The 26462-nt window shown below is 38.2% G+C and overlaps 1 protein-coding gene across 6 annotated transcripts in view; it reads left to right on the top strand.

Moving 5' to 3' along the window:
* The window catches only part of DGKB (diacylglycerol kinase beta), a 782610-nt gene that overhangs the window by 737087 nt on the left and 19061 nt on the right, over window positions 1–26462 (top strand). For all 6 annotated transcript variants that reach the window (XM_004377415.2, XM_004377414.2, XM_023732276.1 and 3 more), the window contains 2 exons: window positions 2174–2294; window positions 3461–3521. In XM_004377415.2, the coding sequence (XP_004377472.1) occupies window positions 2174–2294; window positions 3461–3521 (182 nt within the window). The remainder of the gene's footprint in view (window positions 1–2173; window positions 2295–3460; window positions 3522–26462) is intronic.

Genomic DNA, 26462 nt, shown 5'->3' with positions numbered 1-26462 from the left:
GCTCTGTTGTGAGAAAGTGTTTCATTTCTTGTCGAATAGTTCCTATCAACCAGCCTCAGACAATTACAAATTAGCAAGAAATTTCACATATTCAGGAATCAGGCAGTTCACAAGATATAATACTAAATGAGAGCTCCATTTCTCTGCTTGTTGTTGTTTTTGTTGTTGTTGTTTTATAAATATCACCAGGCACACATCTGGGGTTTTAGTGCTTGCCACAATGTAGTTCTGTGGTTGACAGATATCTAAGAAATGAGTATATTAACACCCAGGCTATAGAGCCAAGCACATTTTAGTGCAGGCTACAGCTGAAAAAATATGTTTCCATTCCTTGTCCATCTGTTCTTGGAAACATAAATTTAAACTAGAAACACAGAACGAGTTTTACAAGAAATAAGTCTAAATAGGGTTTAATACAGGGATGTGAATGCTCTAAGTTATTATGACTTGTTAACATTTGATTTTGTGGCTAGAAGGTGGTTTTTACTCAGGGTAATCTCTCACTGCAGCTAATAACTTTAAAGTTAAAAAAAATAGCTTTTTATAGTTTACTTAAAAAAATACACGTCTTGGTCACACATTCTATTCTAAGGTCTTATATTAAATTTGACTTTGATCATAGGCCTAAAAACTTTGAAATTTCAAAGTGCTATTTGCCATACACTTGAATACTCTGAAAATGAATCATTATATTTGAACTCCTGATAACATAGATTCATTAGTGAGGAGTGAAGGCTTTCCCTACAAAATGGATTCCACACAAAACACATTTGCTTGTTTTTCTGTAACAGCTATGACCAGCTATTATACAGTTATCTCATATAATCATCACACCCTCCACTTTCTACTTCCCCCTCCGGGTTCTTCTGCTACTAAAACAATATTGAACTATTTATTTATATTTGAAAATACTTAGGAATACATGTGGATATTAAAATAACCAAGGACCATATACGTGCACCTAAACTTCTGCCTCTAAGTCAAGGGTTGGGGCACTTTGAGCTGAATCTGTAAAAAGATGGGCTCTTGCTGTGTTGAGGGGCTGTGGTCTCTGGAAATCTACTCACATGCTCTCTTGCTGAGTGAAATCCTTTAGGTTGGAAAGGGACCTTGGAGATCAAACAGTCCAATCTCCCTTCCAATGTAACAAAATTTTCTACATATTTTTTAAAGTCTCTCTTTTTCACATGGGCTGATTTATCAAACATAGCATAGTGATGATGAATCAAAGTGGCTGAGTTCAAATATTGGCTCTGTCACCTATTAGGTACGTGAATATGAATAAATTAGTCAATTTCTCTAATTTTCATCTACTCCGTCTGTAAAGGGGGGTGATAATAATTGTCTTAAATTGGTTTTGAGGAGCAGCAAGTGAGATAATATATAGAAAGTGATTAGTTCAGTTACAAAGACTTAATAAACACTCAGCATAAATTGCCTGTTACTATCAGACCCTTTCTACTCTCTTCTGTTAAAAAAATAAAATAAAATAGTGACTGCACTGTGCTAATTACCTCTGCACACATTAGGTCGCCATGAGTCAGAATAACTTGATGGCTGCTCACAACAACAGCAATAAGCATATTTCTTAACGTAAAACCTTTCAGCATAATAATATTGTTTTTCAAACTGCTGTACAGAATTACCTATGACTGTGGACGAGTCAGTCACTCAATGATTTAAGTCACCAATCTTCTTATCTATAAAATGAGAAGCTTCAACTTGATCATCTCTAAGATCCCTCGTTCCAGTAATTTAACAAATCGTGTTTGACAGCATATCCTCATACTTTATTTATAGTGTTGAAATGTGTATTTGCTGCCAAACTGTCTGATGTGGGATGTATAAACGTTCCATGTATACATGTGGAATAACATTAAGTTTGTTGATGTCAAAAACTACTGGTAGATTTTTTGGCATTATTTGGCTCAGAATCTGTTCTTCCCATTTTGTTTTAGACTAAGCTGACAGCAAATTGTTTTCCATAGAACCTCAAGGTTTAGTTAAACTGAGAGTTTCAGAAATAACATCTTTTCATTACTTTCGGTTTCCAAGACAGAGAAGCTTTCTTTCGTGGAGTGGCTTTGTTTTTTATCTCAGTACTACCTAAAGACATTAAATTGTGGACATATGCATACACAGTGTAACCTACAAGGCATCTGTTTCCTTTCAGACCTGAGTGACCAGCTGCTGGAGGTGGTTGGCCTGGAAGGAGCCATGGAGATGGGGCAGATATACACTGGGCTAAAAAGTGCTGGGCGGCGGCTGGCTCAATGCTCCTCTGTGGTCATCAGGTATATTTTTCTCTATAACTGAGGAAGGGGTTTAACATGATATAAGACAAACTAATCACAATTATGCAAGGCTCTGATTGTGGCATGGGTCTTATTTTTGCCTCAAATGATCAATGATTAATAATATATTAAAAAATAATGGAAGTACGGAGATTTTACTAATTATTGATTAGCTATTACCTATTAGGTTCATTGGAATTCAATTCTCCTTTGTTGATTTCCATCAAGGGACCAATTGTAACATACAATTTCATCTCCTAAATTGGTTCACAATGTCCCTGGGTGCTGTAAACAGTTTGTGCTCGTCTACTAACCTAAAGGTTGGTGATTCAAACCCAAACAGCAATGTTGCAGAAGAAAGGCGTGGTTATCTGCCTCCGTAATGATTTCAGCCATGAAAATCCTGTGGAGCAGTTCTACTCTGGAACACATGGGGTTGCCATGAGTAGGAATCCACTTGACATCAATGGATTTGATTGATTTGGCTAAACTGGTTCACACTCAGCTTAGTTTACTGCAGCCCCAAAATATCTACTGGGCAAATTACCCAATGAAATCATTGTTGAGGCATCATTAAATTATTTCATGGACTAATTTACAACATCATTTTTATAAAATTAGGTAATGAATAATTATAAAGTTAGATTCTATATGTGGCTTAAATTGAAGCCTTTTCAACATACATTTACCAAGATTTCTTCTCTATGAAAAAAAGTTCTATTTTGACCTGAAGGTGAAACCAGGACTCATGCCACAGACTTGACAGGAAGTTGACAAGGAGTTATTTATATGAATGTTCAGATACTGGAAAATCTGAGACAACAAACATCTTTTCTCTAGTTTTGCAATATAAGGGCATGAAAACAAGAAGTCTCTTGTCTGTAGGAACTCTGATTGTGTTGTTAACCATACGCCCTGACATTTTTATTTTGACACCCAAAATTTTTGTTTTATCACATTGATGGGGGGGAACTTAGCATTCCTGTGACCGAGATACCTTTTAGGATACTCGCTAATAATTGAGGTGAAGATCCTTTGAGAGGAGAGGCCTTTTGAGCCAAGCTATTACTGTATTTTCATTCTGTGATCTTATCATTGTCTATCATACATATGGTTTGTCATACAAACTATTCGTGTTATACTTACAGTGAAATATTTTTCTCCAGGACTAGCAAATCTCTGCCAATGCAGATTGATGGGGAACCATGGATGCAGACCCCATGCACAGTGAGTACAGAGTAGTGAAAATGCTGTCACTTTCATTTTCACTTTCCAGATACACATTGTCTTATAAATAATCACAAGTATGGACATACTTTGGTCAAACAAATTTAAAATGATTCTTCCAGATTATCTAATCTTTTTTTTTTTTCTTCATTTCCTTAGGATCTATCACCAAATACTTTTTTTTTCTTATATATATGATATTCAGGTTTTAGGCATTATATGCCCTTGACAAGAATTTTTTCCTTTTGAACATTGCATTAGCCTAAGTGTAACTTTTAAGTATTGAAGATTAATAATAAACTCTGGAGCTAAAAAAAAGATATTCATAAAGTTTCCCTTCAACTTTCTTGTAATTGTTTCATAACACTTCATGAGAAAATTATTAATGGGAACTTCAGACGTAAGTTTTCTTGAATAGATTACTGATGTGTTCTTTTGTCTCCATTGAAGAATCTGAAGACTTTCTTTTCCATAGAAAAACTCTCCTTTTATTTGTTATCATAGTTATTTTCTGCATGATGATACATTATTTATTCAGTTAGGCATTTCAACGAAAACAAAAATAAGATTCTAATTTCACTGTATACTGAATATTTTATTGGATGACAAATACATGCCAGATACTGCTCTTGGCACAGGAAATGAAAGAGTAAACAAGATCAACATTATTATTGTCTTCAAGAAAATTACATTCTGATAATAGGAGAAGATAGATAGAGAGATAGATGATAGATAGATAAATACAACTTCAGATTAATAATGTTATGGAAAAATAAGGTGAATTGATGACAATAACTGGGTGGAGTGAAAAGGATCATATTTTAGATAGGCAGATCTGGGAGCCTCTTTAAAAAGGATACAGCCAAAATCTCAGTGGGTTAAGGGAACAGTAGGAGGACAGCAGGACCAAAGCTTTTTGAGGTAGGGGGAGAGTGGTAAGAGGTGAAGTAGAGAAGTTAAACATGGGATAGATCATGCAGAATAAATGAGAGTAAAGAGAATCTAATTCTAAGTGCAATAGTGGGCTATTAAAGGCTTGTAAGCATCATCTTATTTACACTTTCAAAGTTCATTTTGGCTGCTAGGTGAAGAATCGATTGTATGGGGTAGCAGCTGGAAGACACGGTCTATCACAGTAGGTTGGGCTTGGACAAAAATGGTGGCAGGGTAGGAGAAGGGAAGCAGATGAAGTTGAGCTACATTCTGGAGAAATAACAGGCAGAATTTGTCAATGAGTTTATTGGGATGGATCTATATTACCTCCTTTCTGTGAATGATGGTGCCATTTACTGAAATTGGGAGGAGAAGGGGAGTTCTTAATCTTGTGCAAGAATTGTGCTAAGTGCTTATACAGTGAAAGCTGTAAGGGCTGGAACTCAATGGAACTGTATTGTTTTTCCGAGACTCACAAGTTTTCTGCCTCTGACAGGGTGCAGTCTTACCACTTTTCTATTTCTTGTTCTAATGGCAAGTATTTGAGTTTTCCTTCTTTGACAGGTTTCTGCCTTACAAAGTTTCCATCTTTTACATGTTTTACTGTATTAAGTACATGTATTCATTAACTGCATCTGACATCAGCAATGATATCCCTCGTTCCACGTCTTCTTCTGAATCTGGCATGAATTTCTGGCAGTTTCCTGTCAATGTACTGCTGCAACAATTTTTGAATTATCTTCAGCAAAATTTCACTTGTGTGTGATATTAATGATATTGTTTGATAATTTCCACATTTTGTTGAATCACCTTTCTTTGGAATGGGCACAGATATGGATCTCTTCCTAGTTGGTTGGTCAGGTAGTTGTCTTCCAAATTTCTTGGCAGAGGTGAGTGAGCACCTCCAGCACTGCATCCGTTTGTTGAAACATCTCAGTTGATATTCTATCAATTCCTGGAGACTTATTTCTCACCAGTGCCTTCAATGCAGCCTGGACTCCATCCCTCAGAGCTGTCAGTTCTTGATCATATGCAACCTCCTGAATTGATTGAACATTGACCAATTTTTTTGGTACAGTGACTGTATTCTTTCCATCTTCTCTTGATGCTTCCTGCATCGTTCAATTCTTTGCCCATAGAAGCCTTCAAGCTTGTGACTCAAGGCTTGAATATTTTCTTCAGTTCTTTCAGCTTGAGAAATGCCAAGTGTGTTCTTTCCTTTTGGTTTCTAACTCCAGGTCTTTGCATATTTCATTGAAATACTTTACTTTGTCTTCTCAAGCCACCCTTTGAAATCTTCTGTTCAGCTCTTTTATTTCACCATTTCTTCCATTCTCTTTTGCTACTCTGCATTCAAGAGCAAGTTTCAGAATGTCTTCTGACATCCACTTTGGTCTTTTATTTCTTGCCTGTCTTTTTAATGACCTTTTGCTTTCTTCGTGTATGATGTCTTTCATGCCATGCCACAACTCATCTAGTCTTCAGTCATTAGTGTTCAATGCATCAAATCTATTCCTGAGATGGTCTCTAAATTCAGGTCGTATTTTGGCTCTTGTGAACTTGTTTTAATTTTCTTCAGCTTCAACTTGAACTTGCATATGAGCAATTGATGGTGTGTCCTGCACCTGGCTCCTGGTCTTGTTCTGACTGATGATACTGAGATGTCCATCATCTCTTTCCACAGATGTAGCCGATTTGATTCCTGCATTTTCCATCTGACAAGGTCCATGTGTATAGTCACCCTTTATGTTGTTAAATGATTAAGTTGCAATGAATAAGTTGTCAGTCTTGCAAAATTCTATCATGCGATCTCCAGTGTTGTTTCTATCACCAAGGCCGCATTTTCCAACTACCAATCCTTCTTTGTTTCCAGCTTTCTCATTCCAATCACCAGTAATTGTCAATGCATCTTGATTGCAAGTTTGTTCAATTTCCAACTGCAGAAGCTGGTAAAAATATTAAATTTCCTCATACTCGACATTAGTGGTTGGTGTGTAAATTTGAATAACAGTCGTATTAACTGGTCTTGGATCTTGGCTGAAAGCAGAGAATACCAGAAAGATGTTTACGTGCGTTTTATTGACTATGCAAAGGCATTTGACTGTGTGGATCATAACAAATTATGGATAACATTGTGAAGACTAGAAATTCCAGAACACTTAATTGTGTTCATGCAGAATCTGTACATAGACCAAGAGGCAGTTGTTCAAACAGGGGATGCTGGGTGGTTTAAAATCAGGAAAGGTGTGTGTCAGAGTTGTATCCTTTCACCATACTTATTCAATCTGTATGCTGAGCAAATAATAAGAGAAGCTGGACTACATGAAGAAGAATGTGGCATCAGGATTGGAGGAAGACTCATTAACAACCTGAGATATTCAGATGACACAACCTTGCTTGCTGAAATTGAAGAGGACTTGAAACACTTACTGATGAAGATCAAAGACTACAGAATTTAGTGTGGATTACACCTCAACATAAAGAAAACAAAAATCCTCACAATTGGACCAATAAACAACATCATGATAAATAGAGAAAAGATTGAAGTTTTCAAGGATTTCATTTTACTTGGATCCACAATCAATGCCCATGGTAACAGTGGTCAAAAAATCAAAGGACGTATTGCATTGGGCAAATCTGCTGCAAAAGACATCTTTAAAGTGTTAAAAAGCAAAGGTGTCACTTTGAGGACTAAAGTGCGCCTGACCCAAGCCATGATATTTTCAATTGCCTCATATGCATGAGAAAGCTAGACAATGAATAAGGAAGACCGAAGAGGAATTGATGCCTTTGAATTATGGTTTTGGTGAAGAATGTTGAATATATCATGGACTGCCAGAAGAACGAACAAGTCTCTTGGGAAGTACAGCCAGAGTGTTCGTCTCATGTACTTCGAAAATTTTATCAGAAGGGATCAATCCCTGCAGAAGGACATCATGCTTTGTAAGGCAGAGGGTCAGTGAAAAAGAGGAAGACCCTCAATGAGATGGATTGGCACAGCAACTTCAGCAATGGACTCAAACATAACAATGATTGTGAGGATGACACAGGACCAGGCAGTGTTTCATTTTGTTGTACATGGGGTTGCTATGAGTCGGAAGCAACTCAGTGTCACCTAACAACAATAAATTCATTAAATATTCACAAAACTCTAATTAATGGATATCAATCATTTTTTATATGGAAAAAACTGAGGTTTGGGGAGATTAAATAACTTTCTCAAAGTCAGGTAATTAGTGGATACGGGACTCAAGCCCAGTGCTCCTTGATTCCAAAACTCATTTTCTCAACAACTCCTTTAAATGACTTTAGCTACAGATCCCAAACAGCATAGTTTAGCATGTAAGAGGGAATTTTTAATTTTACCTTTCCAAAGGTTTTACTCTGCAGCTATTGGTTCAACCTTGGTGTACAGTACACTATCATGACTTTTATTTTTCATTCTGAGTTTTTTGTTAACTCTCTGAACCCTGAGTTTGTGAAATCCATTTTTTCCATAATTAGAAACGTGTCTAAAAACTTCTTAGACTTACAATTTCCTCTGCCTTCTGCTATCTCTAGAGTTGGTTCCAAATGTCCTTTAAAAAGTATTTTTCCTCCTTTTACTAGCATGTATACATTTACATCTTGTCCTTTATTCTTTACTCTCCAAATGATAGCTTCTAAATTCATATTTATATTCACATGAGCATTAAAGATATTGGTAGTGGTAGTGATGCAGTGACTGTGGTAGTGATGGCAGCGATAGTGATGGTTCTGTGGTAGCAGTGATGATTATGATGGTGGTAGAGGTGCTGCTGTCCCTGATGGTGGTGGTGGAAGTGATGATGGTGGTGGTGGTGGTGGTGATAATAGTGAGCATTGTTAGGTATGGTGATGGTGGCATAATAATGGTGGTGAATCTTCTGATCACAGTGGTGATGGAATTTGTATTGGTGCTGGTGGTGATGATAGAAATGGTGGTAATGATATGGTGGTAGAAAAGTTGGTGGTACAGTTGGGGAAGGTTGTGATGGTAGATATGATAATTGTGGTGATGATGCTCGTGCTGGTGGTAATGATGGTTTTGATAATGATGGTGGTACAGCTGGTGGTGTTAGTGATGATGGTTGTGATAGTAATGATGATGGTGGTCATGATGCAGGATGGTAGTGGTGGTGATGGCACTGGTATTCTTGTCTTTAATGACAATTCTTGTCTTTTCATCAGCTGTGGTCAAAACAGAATAAGAGAAAAAGACAATCAAACAAAACACCTCCCATCAGTACTCTTTACACTCTTTTGGAGTCTTAGGAAGAAGCGAGGGGAGGTTAGTCCCTGTGTTGTGTTTTGAATCAAGAAGCAACTCAAGGAGACAAAGGTTAAATAATGTGCCTAATTCTACATAGCTAGTAAGTGATAGAGTAGAAATTCAAATCCGGGCAGCCTGGCTCCAGAGTCTGCACTCTTCATCTCTGCTCTCTACTGTGAATCTTAACATGAAAAGGCCTCAGTGAGTGCTGATAATCACCTTCCAGAGTGTGACTTTTGGCAAATCATTTACTGTCTTTCTCGGCTTTAAAATGAATCACATTTTCAAAAGTTAACTTCAGTTTATTTCACATAAACACTTTGAACAACACTTCTGTTAACTTTTCTTTCACTTATTAATAGCACATTCATTTCACTTATTATCATGATCTATACAATAGTTAAATTAATAACAATTTTATGTAACTTATATTTAATTCTTTCTCCTTGTATATTCACTTATCATTTAAAACATTTATTGCAAACTACCCTGGGCCAAGAACTGTACTAGACTGGCTTGTTATCGTTATTTCAAATTCTGGCATACTCCACTTTTCCTAGAACCACATGGAGTTCTGAACTTTAAATTTTACTTTAACTGAAGAGAATATTTAGTATTCATAGCATCGATATGGATTAAGTATAGAGTGTTCTTTGCTTCAATTGAATAACACAGTGTTTTTCTTACAGAACATAAGAATTGGTAGAATGTTAAAATCCACTGAATTTAAATATCCTTAAGCTGATATTCAATTCATGAAGGAATTGCTCTAGATATAATTTTAGAGTAGAGCAGAAGCTTTTTAAAAATTTTATTGTGCTTTAGGTGAAAGTTTACAGAGCAAATTAGTTTCACACTAAAAAATTTATACACAAATTGTTTTGTGACATTGATTGCAATCTCCACAATGTGTCAGTACTCTCCCGCTTTCCCCCCCGGGTTCCCCGTGTCCATTAGTCCAGATTTTCTGTCCCTTTCTGCCTTCTCATCTTTGCTTTTGGGCAGGTGTTGCCCATTTGGTCTCACATACTTGATTGAACTAAGAAGCACATTTATCATGTGTGGTACCATTTGTATTATAGGCTTGTCTAATCTTTGGCTGAAAGGTAGTCTTCAAGAGTGGCTTCAGTTCTGAGCTAGCAGGGCACTGGGAGGCCGTCGTCTTGGGTGTTTTTACAGTCCCTGTCAGATCAGTAAGTCTGGTCTTTTTGTGTGGATTTGAATTTCGTTCTACATTTTTCTCGTGCTCTGTCTGGGACCCTCTATTGTGATCACTGTCAGAGTGGTCGGTCGTGGTAACCAGGCACCATCTAGTTCTTCTGGGCTCAGGCTGATGGAGACTGTGTTTCATGTGGTCCACTAGACCTTTGGACTAATATTTTCCTTGTGTCTTTGGCTTTCCTCATTCTCCTTTACTCTGGATGGAATGGGACCAATAGATGTATCTTAGATGGTCGCTGGCAAGCTTTTAAGACCCCAGGCGCTACTCACCAAAGCAGGATGTTGAACAATTTCTGTATGAACTATATTTTGCCAACTGACCTAGATGTCCCCAAAGACCATGGTCCCTAGCCCTGAGCCCCAGTAAGATGTTTGGATGTGTCTAGGAGGCATCTGTGACTTTGCCTTGCTCAAGTTGTGCTCACTTTCCCTATATTGTGTGTTGTCTTTCCCTTCACCAAAGTTAACACTTGTCTACTACCTAGTTAGTGATTTCTCTTTCCCACTCCTCCCCTCCCTTGTAACCACCCGTTATGGATTGAATTGTGTCCCTCTAAAAATGTGTGCCAACTTGGCTAGGGAATGATTTCCAGTATTGTGTGGTTTTCCTCCATTTTGTGATCTGATGTAATTACCTGTGTGTTGTAAATACTAACCTCTATGATGTTCATGAGGCAGGATTAGAGGCAGTTATGTTAATGAGGAGGACACACGCTACAGAATTAGGTTCTATCTTGAGTCAATCTCTTTTGAAATATAAAAGAAGCGAGCAGAGAGGAAGGGAAACTCATGAAGACTAAACAAGAAGAGCCAGGAGTGGAGCTCATCTTCTGGGCCCAGTGTTCCTGTGCTAAGAGGCTCCTAGACCAGGGGAAGACTGATGACAAGGACCTTCCCCGAGAGCTGACAGAGAGAGAAAGTCTTCCCCCAGAGCTGGCAACATAATTTCAGACCTCTAGCCTCCTAAACTGTGAGAGAATAATTTTTTGTTTGCCAAAACCATCCACTTGTGGTATTTATGTTGTAGCAGCATTAGATAACTAAGACAGAATTTGGTACTGAGAGTTGGGTGCTGCTCTAACAGATACCTAAAATGTGGAATGGTTTTGAAACTGTGAGTAGAGGCTGGAAGAATTTTAAAGCGCCTAATAGTAAAAGCCTAGATTGCCTTGAAGAGACTGTTGGTGCAATTATGGACATCAAAGACAATTCTGATGAGGGCTCAGAAGGAAGTGAAAAGAGCTGTAACACTGGAGACAGCACAGATGACAAGAAGCAGCAGCAGAGAAACGGCAACAGCAGAACCAGGAAACTGGAACAAGACAGCGTGGGAGCCAACCCAAGGAGCAAGAGAGCTAAATGCCTTCCAGTCAAGGATTTTTGGCAGAGTAGGGTGCCTCCAGGCACCTACTGACAGAGCAAAAGAGCTTTGGAACACTTGCCTGAGCAAGGCAGAGGCTGGGCCAGCCCAAAAGGCCCAAGGGGCTGAGAGGCCAAGGAACCAGAAAGCAGAAGATGAGAGCTGCCTCAGTCTCAAAGCATAGTTCCATGGCCTCTGAGGTCTCAAAGGGTGACACGACAGCCTGCTGGGTCTCAAAGGTGAGGCTGCAGCTTCCTAGGTTTCATAGAGTCAGAACCTTACCAACTCAGTTCCAGAGTGTGGGACTGGATTTCACAAGTGCCAACGGGACGTGGCCAGATCCATTGTCCCAAACTGAGGGGATGGGGTTATCATGCCCAAGGGGCCTAAGAACAGTGCCTGCTGGGGCCAAGGGAGAAGGGTTGGCACTCTGATGGACTAGGAGAATGGAACCACCCAAAGCCAAGGGAGCAGAATTGCCCTTCTAGTGAGCCTGGAAGGCAGAGCTGAAGCCCAGGGCCTAGGGCCTCCACCCAGATTCTGGAGAGTGTGGCCAATACTCAGAGTCTGGGGGGCAGGGCCATTGCCTGAATTGTCTCAGAGAATGTAGAATTATTTCCACACCTTGAAAGCTAATGTAATGTGTTCTGCTAGGTTTTGGATTTGCTCAGTGCCTCTTATCGCTACTTTCCCTCCGATTTCTCCCATTTGTAATGGAAATGTCTACCATGTGCCTGTTCCACCATTGTATTTTGGAAACAGATAACCTGTATTCTAAATTTCACAGATGAAGAAGAATTTTTGGAATTTGGACTTGGTATTGATTTAAGACTTTTGCTATGATATGATGGAGTGAATGTGTTTTACGTGTAACAAGAACATGAATTTTGGGGGGCCAAAGAGTAGAAATATTATGGATTTAATTGTAACCCCCAAAAATGTGTGTCAACTTGGCTAGGCTATGATTCCCAGTATTGTGTGGTTGTCCTCCGTTTTGTGATCTAATGTAATTACCTATGTGTTATAAATCCTACCTCTATGTTGTTAATGAGGCAGGGTTAGAGGTAGTTATGTTATGAGGCAGGACTCAATCTACAGGATTAGGTTGCATCTTGAGTCAATCTCTTTTGAGCTATAAAAGAGAGACGTAAGTAGAGAGGAGAGGGACCTCATTAAAACGAAGCAAGAAGAGCCAGGAGAGGGCACATCCTTCAAACCCAAGGTCCCTGCGCTAAGAATCTCCTAGACCATAGGAGGATTGATCACAGAGACCTATCCCCAGAGCCGACAGAGAGAGAAAGACTTCCCCTAGAGCTGACACCCTGATTTTGGACTTCTAGCCTCCTAAAGTGTGAGAAAATAAATTTCTGTTTGCCAAAACCATCCACTTGTGGTATTTATGTTATAACAGCACTATATAACTAAAACACTGTGAAAGATTGTTTTTCTCTATGGTAAACCTTTTGTTGATATTTTATGATAGTGCTCTCATACAATGTTTGTCCTTTTGTGGTTGACTTATTTCACTCAGCATAATGCCCTCCAGATTCATCCATGTTGTGAGATGTTTTGCAGATTCATCGTTGTTCTTTATCGTTGCATAGTATTCCATTGTATGCATGTGCCATAATTTGTTTATCCATTCATCTGTTGATGGGCACTTAAGTTGTTTCCATCTTTTTGTTATTTTGAATAAGGGTGCAGCGAACATGGTGTGCATATGTATATTCCTTTGACAGCTTTTATTTCTCTAGGATATATTCCTAGGAGTGGGATTGCTGGATCGTATGGTATTTCTATTTCTAGCTTTTTAAGGAGGCAATGTATCATTTTCTATAGAGGTTATACCATTTTATATTCCCACCAGCAATGCATAAGAGTTCCAATCTCCCTGCAACCTCTACAACACTTGTTATTTTCTGTTTTTTTGATTAGTGCCTGTAATATTGAGGTGAGATGGTATCTCATTGTAGGTTTTTTTTTTTTTTTACAACTAATTCATTTAAAGTGTATAATTCAATAGTTTTTAGTATATTTACAGAGTTGGGCAACCAGCACTATAACCAATTTTAGAACATTTTCAATATCCCAAAAAGAAACTTTGAACCCATTAGCAGTCATTTCTCCATTTCCCCCCAACTCTCCTAGGCCAACTACTAATCAGTTTTCTGTCTCTACAAACTTATTGCTGTCAAGTCAGTTTTGAGTGCTGTCTCCATAGATTTGCCTATTCTGGGCATTTCATTTAAACAAAATTATGCAGTATGTGGTCTATTGTGGCTGGCTTATTTAACAAAATGTTTTCAAGGTTTATTCATGTTGTAGCATGTATCAGTACTTCATTCCTTTTTATTGCCAAGTAATATTCCATTGTATAGATATAAACCCATTGCCACTGAGTCAATTCTGATTCATAGCGGCCCTGCAGGACAGAGCAGAACTGCCCCATACAGTTTCCAAGGCTGTAATCTTCATGGAAGCAGACTGCCACATCTTTCTCCCATGTCATTGTATTTTTTATTTGCATTTCTCTAATGGCTAGTGATCCTGAGCATTTCCTCATATGTCTGTTAGCCACTTGAATGTCTTCTTTGGTGAATTGTCTGTTCATCTCCTTTGTCCATTTTTTAATGGGATTATTTGTCTTTTTGTGTTGAGACGTTGAAGTATTTTATAGGTTTTAGAGATTAGACCCTAGTCAGATATATGTCGTAGCCAAATCCCACTTGTAATAGACGTAAGTGTTTCGTTTTTAGGAGCTCCCAGTTATCTGGCTTCTCTTCTAGTGTTTGTGCATTATCAGTTACGGTTTGTATTGTATTTATGCCATGTATTAGGGCCCCTAGCATTTTCTTTATTTTTTCTTCCATGATCTCTATCTTTTTATGTTTTATATTTAGGTCTTTGATCCATTTTGAGTGAGTTTTTGTGTGTGGTGTGATGTATGGGTCCTGTTTCATTTTTTTTTTTTTTTTCCAGAGATGGACATCCAGTTTTACCAGCACCATTGGACTTTGATCTTTTGTCAAAGATCAGCTCACCATAGGTGGATGGATTTAAGTCTGAGTTCTTGAATATACTGCATTAGTCTATGTGTCTGTTGTTGTACCAGTACCAGGATGTTTTGACAGCTATGGCTGTATAGTAGGTTCTTGATCTTGAGATCAAGTAGTGTGAGGTCTCCAACTTTGTTCTTTTTCTTCAATAACACTTTGCTTATCCAGGGTCTCTTTCCTTTCCATATAAAGTTGGTGATTAGTTTTTCTATCTCTTTAAAGAATGCTGTTGGTATTTGGACCGGGATTGGATTGTATCAGTTGATCACTTTGGGGAGAACTGACATTTTCACAGTGTTGCATCTTCCTATCTATGAGCATGGTATGTTTTTCCATTTATGAAGGTCTCAAATCTCTGTTGTGGTTCTTTAGAGTGAAGTATATAAACCAGAGAGGCAGACAATAAATAGGACTTTGTTATTGAATCAATCAATCCATATATATTTAAAAATGAAAGTAATATTTATTTACAGATTTTATAAATCCTAAAGTTTCAAATATCAGGATAAGTAAAAACCAAAGAGCTTAAAACTGACTCTTCCAATATTTACTTTTTAATATTTTTGAACAAGTTTTTAAAATTATCCTCTATAAAGCATTCAACAAAATTTTAAGTACCTCTGTGTTTACAGTTTTGTAATAGTCACTGACTTATCAGAGAATGGTTTTTTGGCCATACAACTATTTAGCCATGTTAATAAGCATATCGGCATATAAGCAAACCATAAAGATGTTTACTTGTATTTTATTGACTATGCAAAAATAGTCGACTGTGTGGATCATAACAAATTATGGATAACATTGCAGAGAATGGGAATTCCAGAACACTTAATTGTGCTTATGCAGAACCTGTACATAGACCAAGAGGCGTTGTTTGAACAGAAGAGGGGAATACTGCAGGGTATAAAATCAGGAAAGGTGTGTGTCAGGGTTGTATCCTTTCAGCGTACTTATTCAGTCCGTGTGCTGAGCAAATAATCCAAGAAGATGGACTATATGAAGAAGAACTCGTCATCAGGATTGGATGAAGACTCATTAACAACCTGCGATACGATATGCAGATGACACAAGCTTGCTTGCTGAAAGTAGAGTACTTGAAGTACTTACTGATGAAAGTCAAAGACTACAGCCTTCAGTATGGATTACACCTCAACAAGAAATAAACAGAAGTCTTCACAACTGGACCAATAAGCAGTGTCATGATAAATGAAGAATAGATTGAAGTTGTCAAGGATTTCATTTTACATGGATTCACAATCAAAGCCCATGGAAGCAGCAGTCAAGAAATAAAAGGATGTATTTATTGTATTGGGCAAATCTGCTACAAAAAAACCTCTGCAAAGTGTTAAAAAGCAAAGATGTCACTTTGAGGACTAAGGTGTGCCTGACCCAAGCTGTGGTATTTTCAGTCACCTCATATGCCCTCGAAACCTGGACAATGAATAAGGAAAACTGAAGAAGAATTGATGCCTTTGAATTATGGTTTTGGTGAAGAATATTGAATATACCATGGACTGCCAGAAGACCAAACAAATCTGTCTTGGAAGAAGCACAGCCAGAGTGCTCCTGGGAGGCGAGGATGGTGAAACTTTGTCTCAAGTACTCTGGATGTGTTATTAGGAGAGATCAGTCCCTGGAGAAAGACATCATGTTTGGTAAAGTAGAGGGTCAGCCAAAAAGAGGAAGACCATCAAGAAGATGGATTGACACAGTGGCTGCAACAATGGGCTCAAACATAGTAATGATTGTGAGGACGGTGCAGGACTGGATAGTGTTTCATTCTGTTATACATAGGGTCATTATTAGTTGGAACTGACTCAAGGACACCTGACAACAAAAACATAAGCATATCAAACTAAAGACAATATTAATTATAGAAGAACATATGTTAAAATAGTTCTAGAAGAGCCTCTCTTTAGGCTTGACTCCAGACCCTGTCTATTTTTCACTTTCTGCCTTCTCCCCTCCTCCCCCCACCATTTCTCCTGAACACATAGAGCATACTGATTCTGTTGGAAATATATTCCTATAATGAGTAGAAGAAAGAGCAACTGAGGGGGCAGGGATGGTAGGACATTGGAGAACATGGACTAGGTTATATTTCATTTTATATCTGCACGCCTACCTGCACCCCCTACCACACACACACACACACACACACACACACACACACACACACACCCCTTTCATTGCAAGTGATGGGTATTTCGTAAAATTTTAAGTGAAGATCAATCATGGAAAGCCTCAGGAACCTCAAATTCAGTATAACCAAAATGACTTATCATCTACCTCCATCTATATCCCTTAACCCCCTCCCCCTCCACTGATCTCTTCTATCCCAGCTCTGCTACTCCTCCCTATACCACACTGAGTTAGAGGAACCATTATGCACCCATTGTTTCCTAAGCTAGAAACCTGAGAATTGTCCTATACTTCTCTCTATACCCTCAAATCCAATTATCATGTCCATTTAATGATATGACATATTTCTGGAATCTTTCCCTTTCTTTCCATCCCTTGATTGCCCTAAATCTGACCCATTTCATTTCTTTCTCACTCCTGGAAATAGTCACTGCAATGGTTTTCCATTTCATTCTTGTTCCATTTTTAGAATCCATCATCCACGTTGCCTCTACAATGATCACTATAAAATATTAATCCTATCATGACATTCTTCTATTTAAAATTCTTTACTTTCTATTTGATAAAATAAATTTAAGATTCAGACTGCTTATTTCAACAACATTGTTTCTTCTTTTTCATATTTGCATGTATTTTTCTCTTCTCCAAACAAACTTTACCCCTTATTTAGCTGAGGTAAACTTTACCTCTTATTTAACTCATCCTCTGAGGTTCATTTCATGCCACCTTTCTTCCATAAAGCCTCCCCTGAGCACCATCACCTCCACTCTCTGGCCCCAGCTAGCCTAAAAACTCAGCCTTAGTGCTTCGTATCTCTATGAGACGACTAACCACATTGCATTGAAATTAACAGTTTATATGTCTCCTTGGTAGAAATAAGCTTTCTGAGGTCATGTGCCATGATTTTGGTCACTTTTGTACCCCAAGAGCCTAGCACTCTGCCTCACACATAATTAGGCTGCCAATAATGAATGCATTTTTAAATTTGTGAATTTCTCAATTACTTCTGGGGTAGTATAACATTTAAAAAAATCTTTTCTACTAAATCTTCTTTCACTGAACATACTGTAGCTTGGCTAGCAATTCATTCACATATTTTTCATATATAAATACATGTAAAAGTTATTTTGAGTTCTTTTTATTCATTATATTCTCAAGGCAAAGAATTTGAATGTATCAGAGAAAAAGTACTTTCTCAATTTCAAAAGATTAAATCCTTCTGTTTCCCGGTACAATTAAAGTTCTTTGGGCTACTTCCCTCTGCATTATCAATTATGTATTCATTTTACACATTATGTTGACTGCATGCTGTATTCTGTTAATACTTTGAAATATTAATAGTCATGTATTAGTTATTACTTGTGATACTCTTATAAAAAGTAATGCCAGAGGTTTCAATGCAATACTAGCACCCTGGGTGCTTTGTCTATAGTTAAGACAGAGAAAATTCCTGAAATTTTCTTCCATATGGTGGAGATTAGGAAGAAATCATGAACAGAGCACAAGCTAAATGGTAAAATGACCAGAGTAAAGCATGAAGATATGTCAAAATGATAGCTGAAGTCAAGGCAAGTTCTGGAAATCATTTTTTTAATGCTTTTTTTAATAATAACCCTCAGGACCCTGAACCCACTTTCCCTCTCTCAGCTGCCAGTGTTAAAGACCTTCAACATGTTACGCATCCCTGCCCTGGTCCACAGTCAATTCTTGCTAAACCTGGTTGTTAAATTTGATCCCTGGCATTACTGATGAAAACACTTGGTTATCTAGTTCCATAAGGGCAATTGTTTCCTGGTGCCCCAATTTCCAATGTGTGGGCCATTCTAATGTGAAATCTAGTTCCCTTCTTGGCACTAGCACCTATTTAATTAGGACACCAGCTACTTGCTCCACCTCTTGCTTTCACCCTGTACTGGAAAGACTAATCTTTTTCCCATAACTCTAGTCACTGCAGTCATCTGGAGTTTATCTTCTTTTTGACATTTGTTTTCACAAGAAGAATTTATCCGGTACAGCTTTAAATCACAAACTCTTTAGAAAGAGAAAAAACATCCTGTGGTCTATTCAATTTTTGTTTTTATATTTGTTGTTATTTTAATTACCAATAACAATTATACAGTTTGATCTTTAATCACATGCTAAATACATTTTAATCCCAAGCCATTAAGTTAGAAAATGAAAGATTTTATAAACTTTTCCAGACCCAGAAAATTCAGCTTCATATAGATGAAGTCTGATTAATTTTTCATGCCATTGAATGGCTTGAAGATGTTTAGAGGAAAGCATGGGAATGATGGATAACATTTAGTGAGTGCTTACCATATACCAGTTTCTGTTCTATGTGTTCATATTCATTATTCATTTAATCCTCACAAACCCCAAGAAGAAAGTAAATTTATTATAATGCCCCTATTATAGATTTAAAAGAGAAAAAAACTAAAGCCAGAGAAGTTAAGCAACTTTTCCAAGGCTTCCCAGTAAATGGTAGAAGCAGGTTGTTGGCCTCTGATGCCTATGTCTTATCCATGATGCTTTGCTACCTCACTCAGTCACTCTGCTAGGCTTTAATGCCTCTCTAATATTAGTAATCAGTTATGTCTATCATTCATTACAGAATTCAATCCTTTTTTAGTTCATTTATATTTTGCTTCTTTATTTACTGCAATATTTATTTTTTACTTTCCAGTGTAAGCAAATGTGATAGATCAAAGCTATCCATCGCATTGCTGCCAAAATTACCATTGAACAACAGTTATGATCATCTTATTCCCTTCATCTCAAAGTCCAATGCCTCCTCATTTCTCACAGAATAAAGCTCAGAATCCTTGTCATGTCATTAAATTATTCTCCCAAGACTGGCACCAGCCTTCCATGATTCACAGGGAGCACTTCGAGAGCCTTTCTGCTCATATGGCTTCCTTTTTTGCCTAAAAGTCCCGTTCTCTGTTACATAGTTAAGAAATTGACTCATTCAAAAGGAAATCTTTGGTAAATGATGTGACAAATATAATTTGACAACAACAACCCCCCAAAAATAGGTGTGTGGTTACACAAATATGTATATCGGCATATAAGTATATGAGCACAAATATATGGGTACATATGTGGGCACAGAGCCCTGGTGGCACAGTGGTTAGGAGCTCAGACTGCTAACCAAAAGATCAGCAGTTTGAACCCACCAGCCACTCCTTGGAAACCCTATGGGGCAGTTCTACTCTGTCCTATAGTGTCACTATAAGTTGGAATCAACTTGATGATGACAGGACGGGATAGGCATATGTACATACAGTTATGTGTGTGCATGCGTGTATATTCATATATATAATAAACCACATAGGGGACACAGATACAAATACTTCTCATACATAACCAAACATCTTGGGAGATTGGTTTTCTTGGCTTGAAGACTTACGACCATAGTCTCGTGGGACAACTCAGATAATTGTCATAATATACAGTTCATAAAATGTAGGTTCTACATCCCACTGTGGTGAATAGTGTCTGGGATATTAACAGCTGGCAAGTGACCATTTAAGATACAACTATTGGTCTCTACTCATCTAGAACAAAAGAGAAAGAAGGAAACCAAATACTCAGAGAAGAAAGTAGTCTACCGGACTACTAGTCAACATGAACCACTGCCTCATCTAGCCGGAAACCAGAACTATATGGTGCCCGGCTACCACTACCAACCATTCTGATCAGGGCCGCAGTAGATGGATCCTTATAGAATAGGAGAGAAATATGGGACAGAATTCAAATTCTTAAAAAGTCCAGATTCACTGGACCGATTCAGACTAGAGGACTTGAGACTATAACCCTGAGATACGCGTTAAACCTTAAACCAAAATCACCCCTTGAGGTCATCTTTCCACTAAATAACATGTTGGCTCATAAAATAAAGAATATCACCCATGAATAATGAGCTTCTTTCAGAAAAATCATCTATAGAATACCAAATGGTCAAAAATTACTCTAAAGTGAAGATGAGACAGCTAGGGGGCAGGGAAACTAGAGTACTGGAAATGGTACAAAACAGAATGTAATGAATGAGAAAAATGACACATTGTGAAAAATGTAACCAATATCACTGAATAATTTATGTAGAAATTGCTGGAACCTGATTTGCTGTGTATAGTTTCACCTGAAACACAATAAAATATTAACTAAAAACATAAAAAGAAATTGACTTGTTCATCTGGCTTTCAGGCAGGCTCACAGCAAATATGTGCCTTCTTCCAGCAATTCTCTAGGACCCATGATATGCATTTCTCTCATCTAATTGTACCTAAGGTTTATTATTTTCATGCACTTATTTTTTTTTCCCCTTTAGTGCCTGAATTACCTATCCTGTTGGGATATATGTACTTTTTAATATTTTTTGAAACATACATACACAAACAAAACATAGCCAATTCAGCAATTTTTACATGTGCAGCTCATTGATAATAATTGCATACTTCACGCTGTGTCACCATTCTCACTATCTCTGCCCATATTTTTCACCACTGTTAACTTAGTCTCTCTGACCCTTCAAGTTTTCATCTGTACTTTAGAGTTATTGTTGTCATTTTGATCTTATATAGGTAATGATTTAAAATGGTGCAATGTTCAAGGCAAACATTAATTATTGAGCTAAACTGTCATTTAGTTTAAGTTGACTTCATGGAATAGTTTCAGTTCAAGGTTTAGAAGTTGTTTCCAGGCAATAGATTTGGGGGTTCCTCCAGTCTCAATGTATCCGGTAAGCCTTGTTTCCAGTAAGAATAAGAAGTTCCATACCCTAATGTTCCTCCTTTTGATTGAGATCCATCTATTGGGTCCCTAATCAAAATGTTCAGTGACAATAGACGGTCACCATCCATTTCTTCTGTTCTCGTGGCAAGGGAGGTAATAGTTCATGGAGGAATTAGAACTGCAGATCATTTTCTTCTCCTATTTCTGATTCTCCTTCTTCATCTGTTTCCCCAAGTGAATAGAGACCAATTGTTGTAACTTGGATGGCTGTTTGCAAGCTTTTAAGATTCCAGGTACTACTCACTGAAATAGGAGGTAGAGCAGAAACTCTGAAAACAATATTAGGCCAGTTGACTGGACAGGCCCACGAAACCATTACCTTAAACCTTAAAATCAAGAAAACTCACCCTATATGGTGTTTATTTGTACCTAAGTAGTATCAACAGCTGGAATATATGTATTTTTATAAGTTACTTCAAAATCTTTTTGGAATTCTTTGAGAGATAAATGCACACATAGTAAAAATAAAACAAAATCTGTTCCTTTAATGCCAAACATAGAGGAAATTTCCCCAAGAGCTCCTTTCCTGCTCCTCTGGCTCAAAAGCCAAGGTTTTAGTTTCCCTGCTTTGCTATGGACTTCATCCCATAACATTTATCTCTGGGGCCAAGTGGTAGGGCATAGGGAGAGAAAACGGCCACAGAGATTCCCTCCATATATTTTGGATCATTGTTCCTCTAGTCAGAGAGAAGGGTGCTCCTCCCTTAGACTTTTAGGCACCAGCCACAGCCATCAACCATGTAATTGCCAGGGGTTTGGGGTAGGAGATATTATTAAAAAAAAAAAAAAAAAAAAAAAACCACAGGATATTTCTCCCTCTCTCTCTGACCTGTAGGGACCCCTTTTCCTACTCCTTGAAACAGAAAAACAGGGCTTCCCTTGGAGCTCTCTGTACCTAGTATGCCCCTTTCAAGACCCAACTATTGTCTCCTTTGAATTTTTTGTTGATACTATGTATTTTCGCTAATGGAAGGCATGCTGATTAAAGGACCAATTTAAAATTTTTGTTATGAGTTATGGATTGTGATACCCATTATCTGGGATCATGTATATCCCAGTAGACCCTGGGAATCATAAATCCTGCCATTAAGAGTCAATGATAAAATCTTTTTTTTTTTTTTAATAATTTATTAAAAATTTGCAAAACATGAGGTAAAACATGAAGGCACAATGACTGCGCATACATTTTTTCTTGTCTCCTTCTTTTTAGCCTTTTTATTATTTTTCATGAAACTTTTCAAAACAGGATACAATGCATTCTTCCTTACTGCAAAAGCAGTACTTACAGCCCAAATAAATAAAGCCAAGGAATTTTTTTTTTTAATTTCAGGAAAATTAACACTACAATGATTTCTTTATTACTGCAAAAGGAGTATTTACAGGCATAATAAATAAAACTAAAGGCATTTGAATCTCAGGAAAATTACCACTACTATGTATTCTTCATTATAACAAATGTAGTACTAACAGCTAAGAAGCAGAAATAGCTGCCCTGGAAAACTGCAGGACTGCTCACAGCAGTGCATTCCACTTGCTACACATAGAAACAATAATTAGGCCCTAAGACTTGATGCAGGATAAGAATAACTTATAGGAGTCCAAGTTTCTTGAAAAGTATCACTGCAATGCATTATTGTTTATTGCAAAGGCATTGTTCACTGTTCAGAAGCTAGAAAAGCAGGGAGCCAGTAACAGCTGGAAACAAGAATGGCTTCAAGGAGAAAATGGCCACTATGAATGAATGAAAACTGGGAATAGCTTATTCTCACAATAAATACATTCTCACTAGAACAAGGTAACTGGCAAACATAGTGAGGAGGCTTATCTCACAGAAATAAAAGCAAATCTGTCAAAAGTTTAGAAAATTTAAACTTCAAAGACCTAAGACAATGCTCAATCTGTGCAAAAATGAGGCTCCAACTCAGATTTCTTGAGTTTCATGCATTTCAAAAGGCTCCCACCTTGTGGCTAAATGTGTTAAAATTGGGCTACCTGCTTTCCAAAGAACTCTAGAGGCATAAAAATTGGTTGGGATACCGTATGTCCCCACGGGTCATGAAAGGGATACAGATCCATGCCTTGGGTTGCCTTTTAGTCCAGCCAGGAAATACCAGGGATGGGGGGAGGTGGGAGACAAGAAACTCACCACTGGTTCAAAGTCATACCATGTTCTGGTTTCCTTCCCCAGTCTGCCTGCTATTGTTTACTTCTCAGCATCTCCAGATAGCTGTTCCATGAGTTCTGTCTAGGGTTTTTAGTTTCGTTCATGGGAAGAGACAGGGTGGTGTGTGCTTACTCCATCTTGACTAGAACTAGAAACCTCCCTCCCCTTAGAGATATTTGTTTATGGCTATTTGAAAATTTGCTTAAAGTCTTACCATCAGTTTTGCTTATTATTAGCCAGAAGTACTTGGAGATTTTATCACAGTATGTTTTCCGTCTTCTTATCTCTTTCAAAAATGCTACATAAGTCTAATGTATGCTGTAAACCTTGAATCTTATCTTCTCCTTTAGGAGAAGACTTCATTTATTTATTTATTTTTCCTTTCATGTGTCATACACTTAAACAGTTTGAGACAGCACCTACCTTACAGAGAGAAAATAACTGAGCAAAAAAGGCATAGCTCGAGACTTCCGGGCAACATGGCACTATAGTCAGAAGCACCACGCCATCCGTCTGCAGCAAAGATCAGAAAAACTAAGTCAAACATAGTCACAGGCCAGTCCTGAAACCCTAACCATCAAATGAAGAGATAAAGAACTCAGCCAAGCACCAATAAGAAACTGACCGAGAACAGAGAGCAAGGAGAGATACATGCAGAGGTCCCCTATCAACTTTGGCAGCATGGATCCACCATCTTGGACTTCTATCAGAGATCAGAGAACAGGAGGTATGAGAAAGCAGCTTCACGGAGCTTCCAGCAGGAGACAGAACAACCGGTAACCCACGATATAGGCTTTCCCACCCCCCACCCTTCCTCACCTCCATTTAGCTTCCTCTGCTTCCTGCAGCCCAGTCTGTTGGCCGGGAAGCACGAGCTTCCCCCCAGTGCCACTTGGATTCCACCTGCCCACACTGGCCAGCTCCCTGAGTGCCATTTGTTGGCTGCTGGTGTTGCTTTTTTCCACTTCTTTAGATTTCTTCCTTACCTCTCACCACCTCCCGCTTCTTTCTTTCAAACACCTGGCTCTGCGTGCCATCTTTGCTCCTTCGTGAAAGACTGCAAAACACCACTCAACTGTGAAACTGCTTCCCGGCCTGTGCCGCAACACTGGTGGGACCCTCGGGGCTTTATTTGTTTGTTTGCTCTGATTTGTTCTGTTTTGATTTGTTTCTGTGTTTTCTTTTTCTTTTCTCGGCTTGGGAGCCCCTTCTAGCCTGGAAGTACCACGTGGCTTGGAAGCTAGTCCCTTACTGCGCTCAGATGCATGGGGACATCTTTGGGGGCATTTCTTTTCTCTTGTTTTTGTTTTTTTCTCATTTCTTTGTTTAGATTTCTTCTGTCTCTTATTCCCTTTCTGTCTGTTTTCATTTCCAGTTTCTCGATTTATTCATTTTTCTTTTATTTTTCATTTTTGTTTTCCCCCATTTCTCGGTCTCTCATCTCTCCACTCCAATAGCAAGCTCCCTTAGCACTCTTTTTTGTTTGTGTGTATACCTTTGGCTCCAGTTCCTCTCTCCTCTCTCTCGTCTTTCCATACCCATCTTAGCTCCACACATCACAATCTACCCCCTCCTTCCTGCCTAACTGCAATGTGTGCTGAACATCACACTCCCAAGCAACAGATGCATGGCCTACTGGAACCTGCCCTACACTGATTCCCAGTCCACACTGTCAGCCCTGGTACATGCCACAAAAAACCTATCCCAGCAGCTCCCCTCAGCTGGACCTGCCCTGCTGTACCATACCTGAGTGACTGACCCTGCTCATTGGAGAAGGAGGTGAAAAGTGTCATGCCCACAGACAAGCAAACAGCAAAGAACGGACAGCCTGCCTGCTCAGACATAACCAAATAAAACAAAAAAGCAGGATGAAACAAACAAATCTGCAATCAACAAACAAGGAAAATAAACACTGAATGCCCTGAAGACAGCAGACAATATCAAAACATTTACAAAAACAAGACAGGATGGTTTCAGTAGGTGTTCAAAATAAAACACCAGATGACCATCTAGTAAAAGAAAAGGCACTAGACCTAAACTGATAGGGGATTCAAATCTCTAATATTCAGAATTATCCAAGAGTTGAAGCAAAAAACAGACAAAAATGGGAAAAAATAGACAGATTAATGGAAAAAGCAGACAAATTCATGGAAAATACAGACAAAAAAGTGGAAGAATTCAAGAAAATAATACAGGAACAAAATTCTAAAATAAATTCACAACTAGAAATCATACAAAAACAACAATTAGAAATCCAAAAGATAAACAGCAAGATTTCAGAAATGGACAGTGTGATAGAAGGGCTGAGGAGCAGGTTTGAAACAATGGAAGATAGGATCAGCAAAATTGAAGACAAACACTTGGCTACAACTCTCAGGAAAAATCAGAAAAAAGAACAAAGAAAAATGAAGAAACCCTGAGAATTATGTGGGATACAATCAAAAGCAAAAGTCTGCAAGTGATCGGAGTTCCAGAACAGGGGAAGAAACCAGAAAACACAGAGAGGATCATTGAAGAATTGCTCACAGAAAACTTCCCCAATATCATGAAAGATGAAAAGCTGACGATCCAAGAAGCTCAACGAACGCCATATAGGATAGACCCCAAAAGAAAATCACCAAGACATATCATAATCACACTCAATAAAACCAAAGACAAACAAAGAATCCTGAGAGCAGCTCAAGAAAAACAAAAAGTCACATACAGAGGAGAAACAACAAGTCTAAGCTCAGATTATTCGGCAGGCAAGAAGGCAATGGGATGACATATATAAAACTTTGAAAGAAAAAAATTGCCAGCCAAGAATAATATATCCGGCAAAACTCTCATTCAAATATGATGGTGAAATTAGGTCATTTCCAGATAAACAGAAATTAAGGAACCATGTGAAAAACAAACCGAACTTACAAGACTTATTAAAGGAAGTCCTTTGATCTGAGAACAAACAATATCAGACCACAGGCTGAATATAGGACAC

Source organism: Trichechus manatus, unplaced genomic scaffold, assembly GCF_000243295.1.
Source record: "Trichechus manatus latirostris isolate Lorelei unplaced genomic scaffold, TriManLat1.0 scaffold00050, whole genome shotgun sequence".
NCBI lineage: Eukaryota > Metazoa > Chordata > Mammalia > Sirenia > Trichechidae > Trichechus > Trichechus manatus.
The sequence above is the reverse complement of the archived record's forward strand: the minus strand, read 5'-3'. Positions and strand labels throughout refer to the sequence as shown.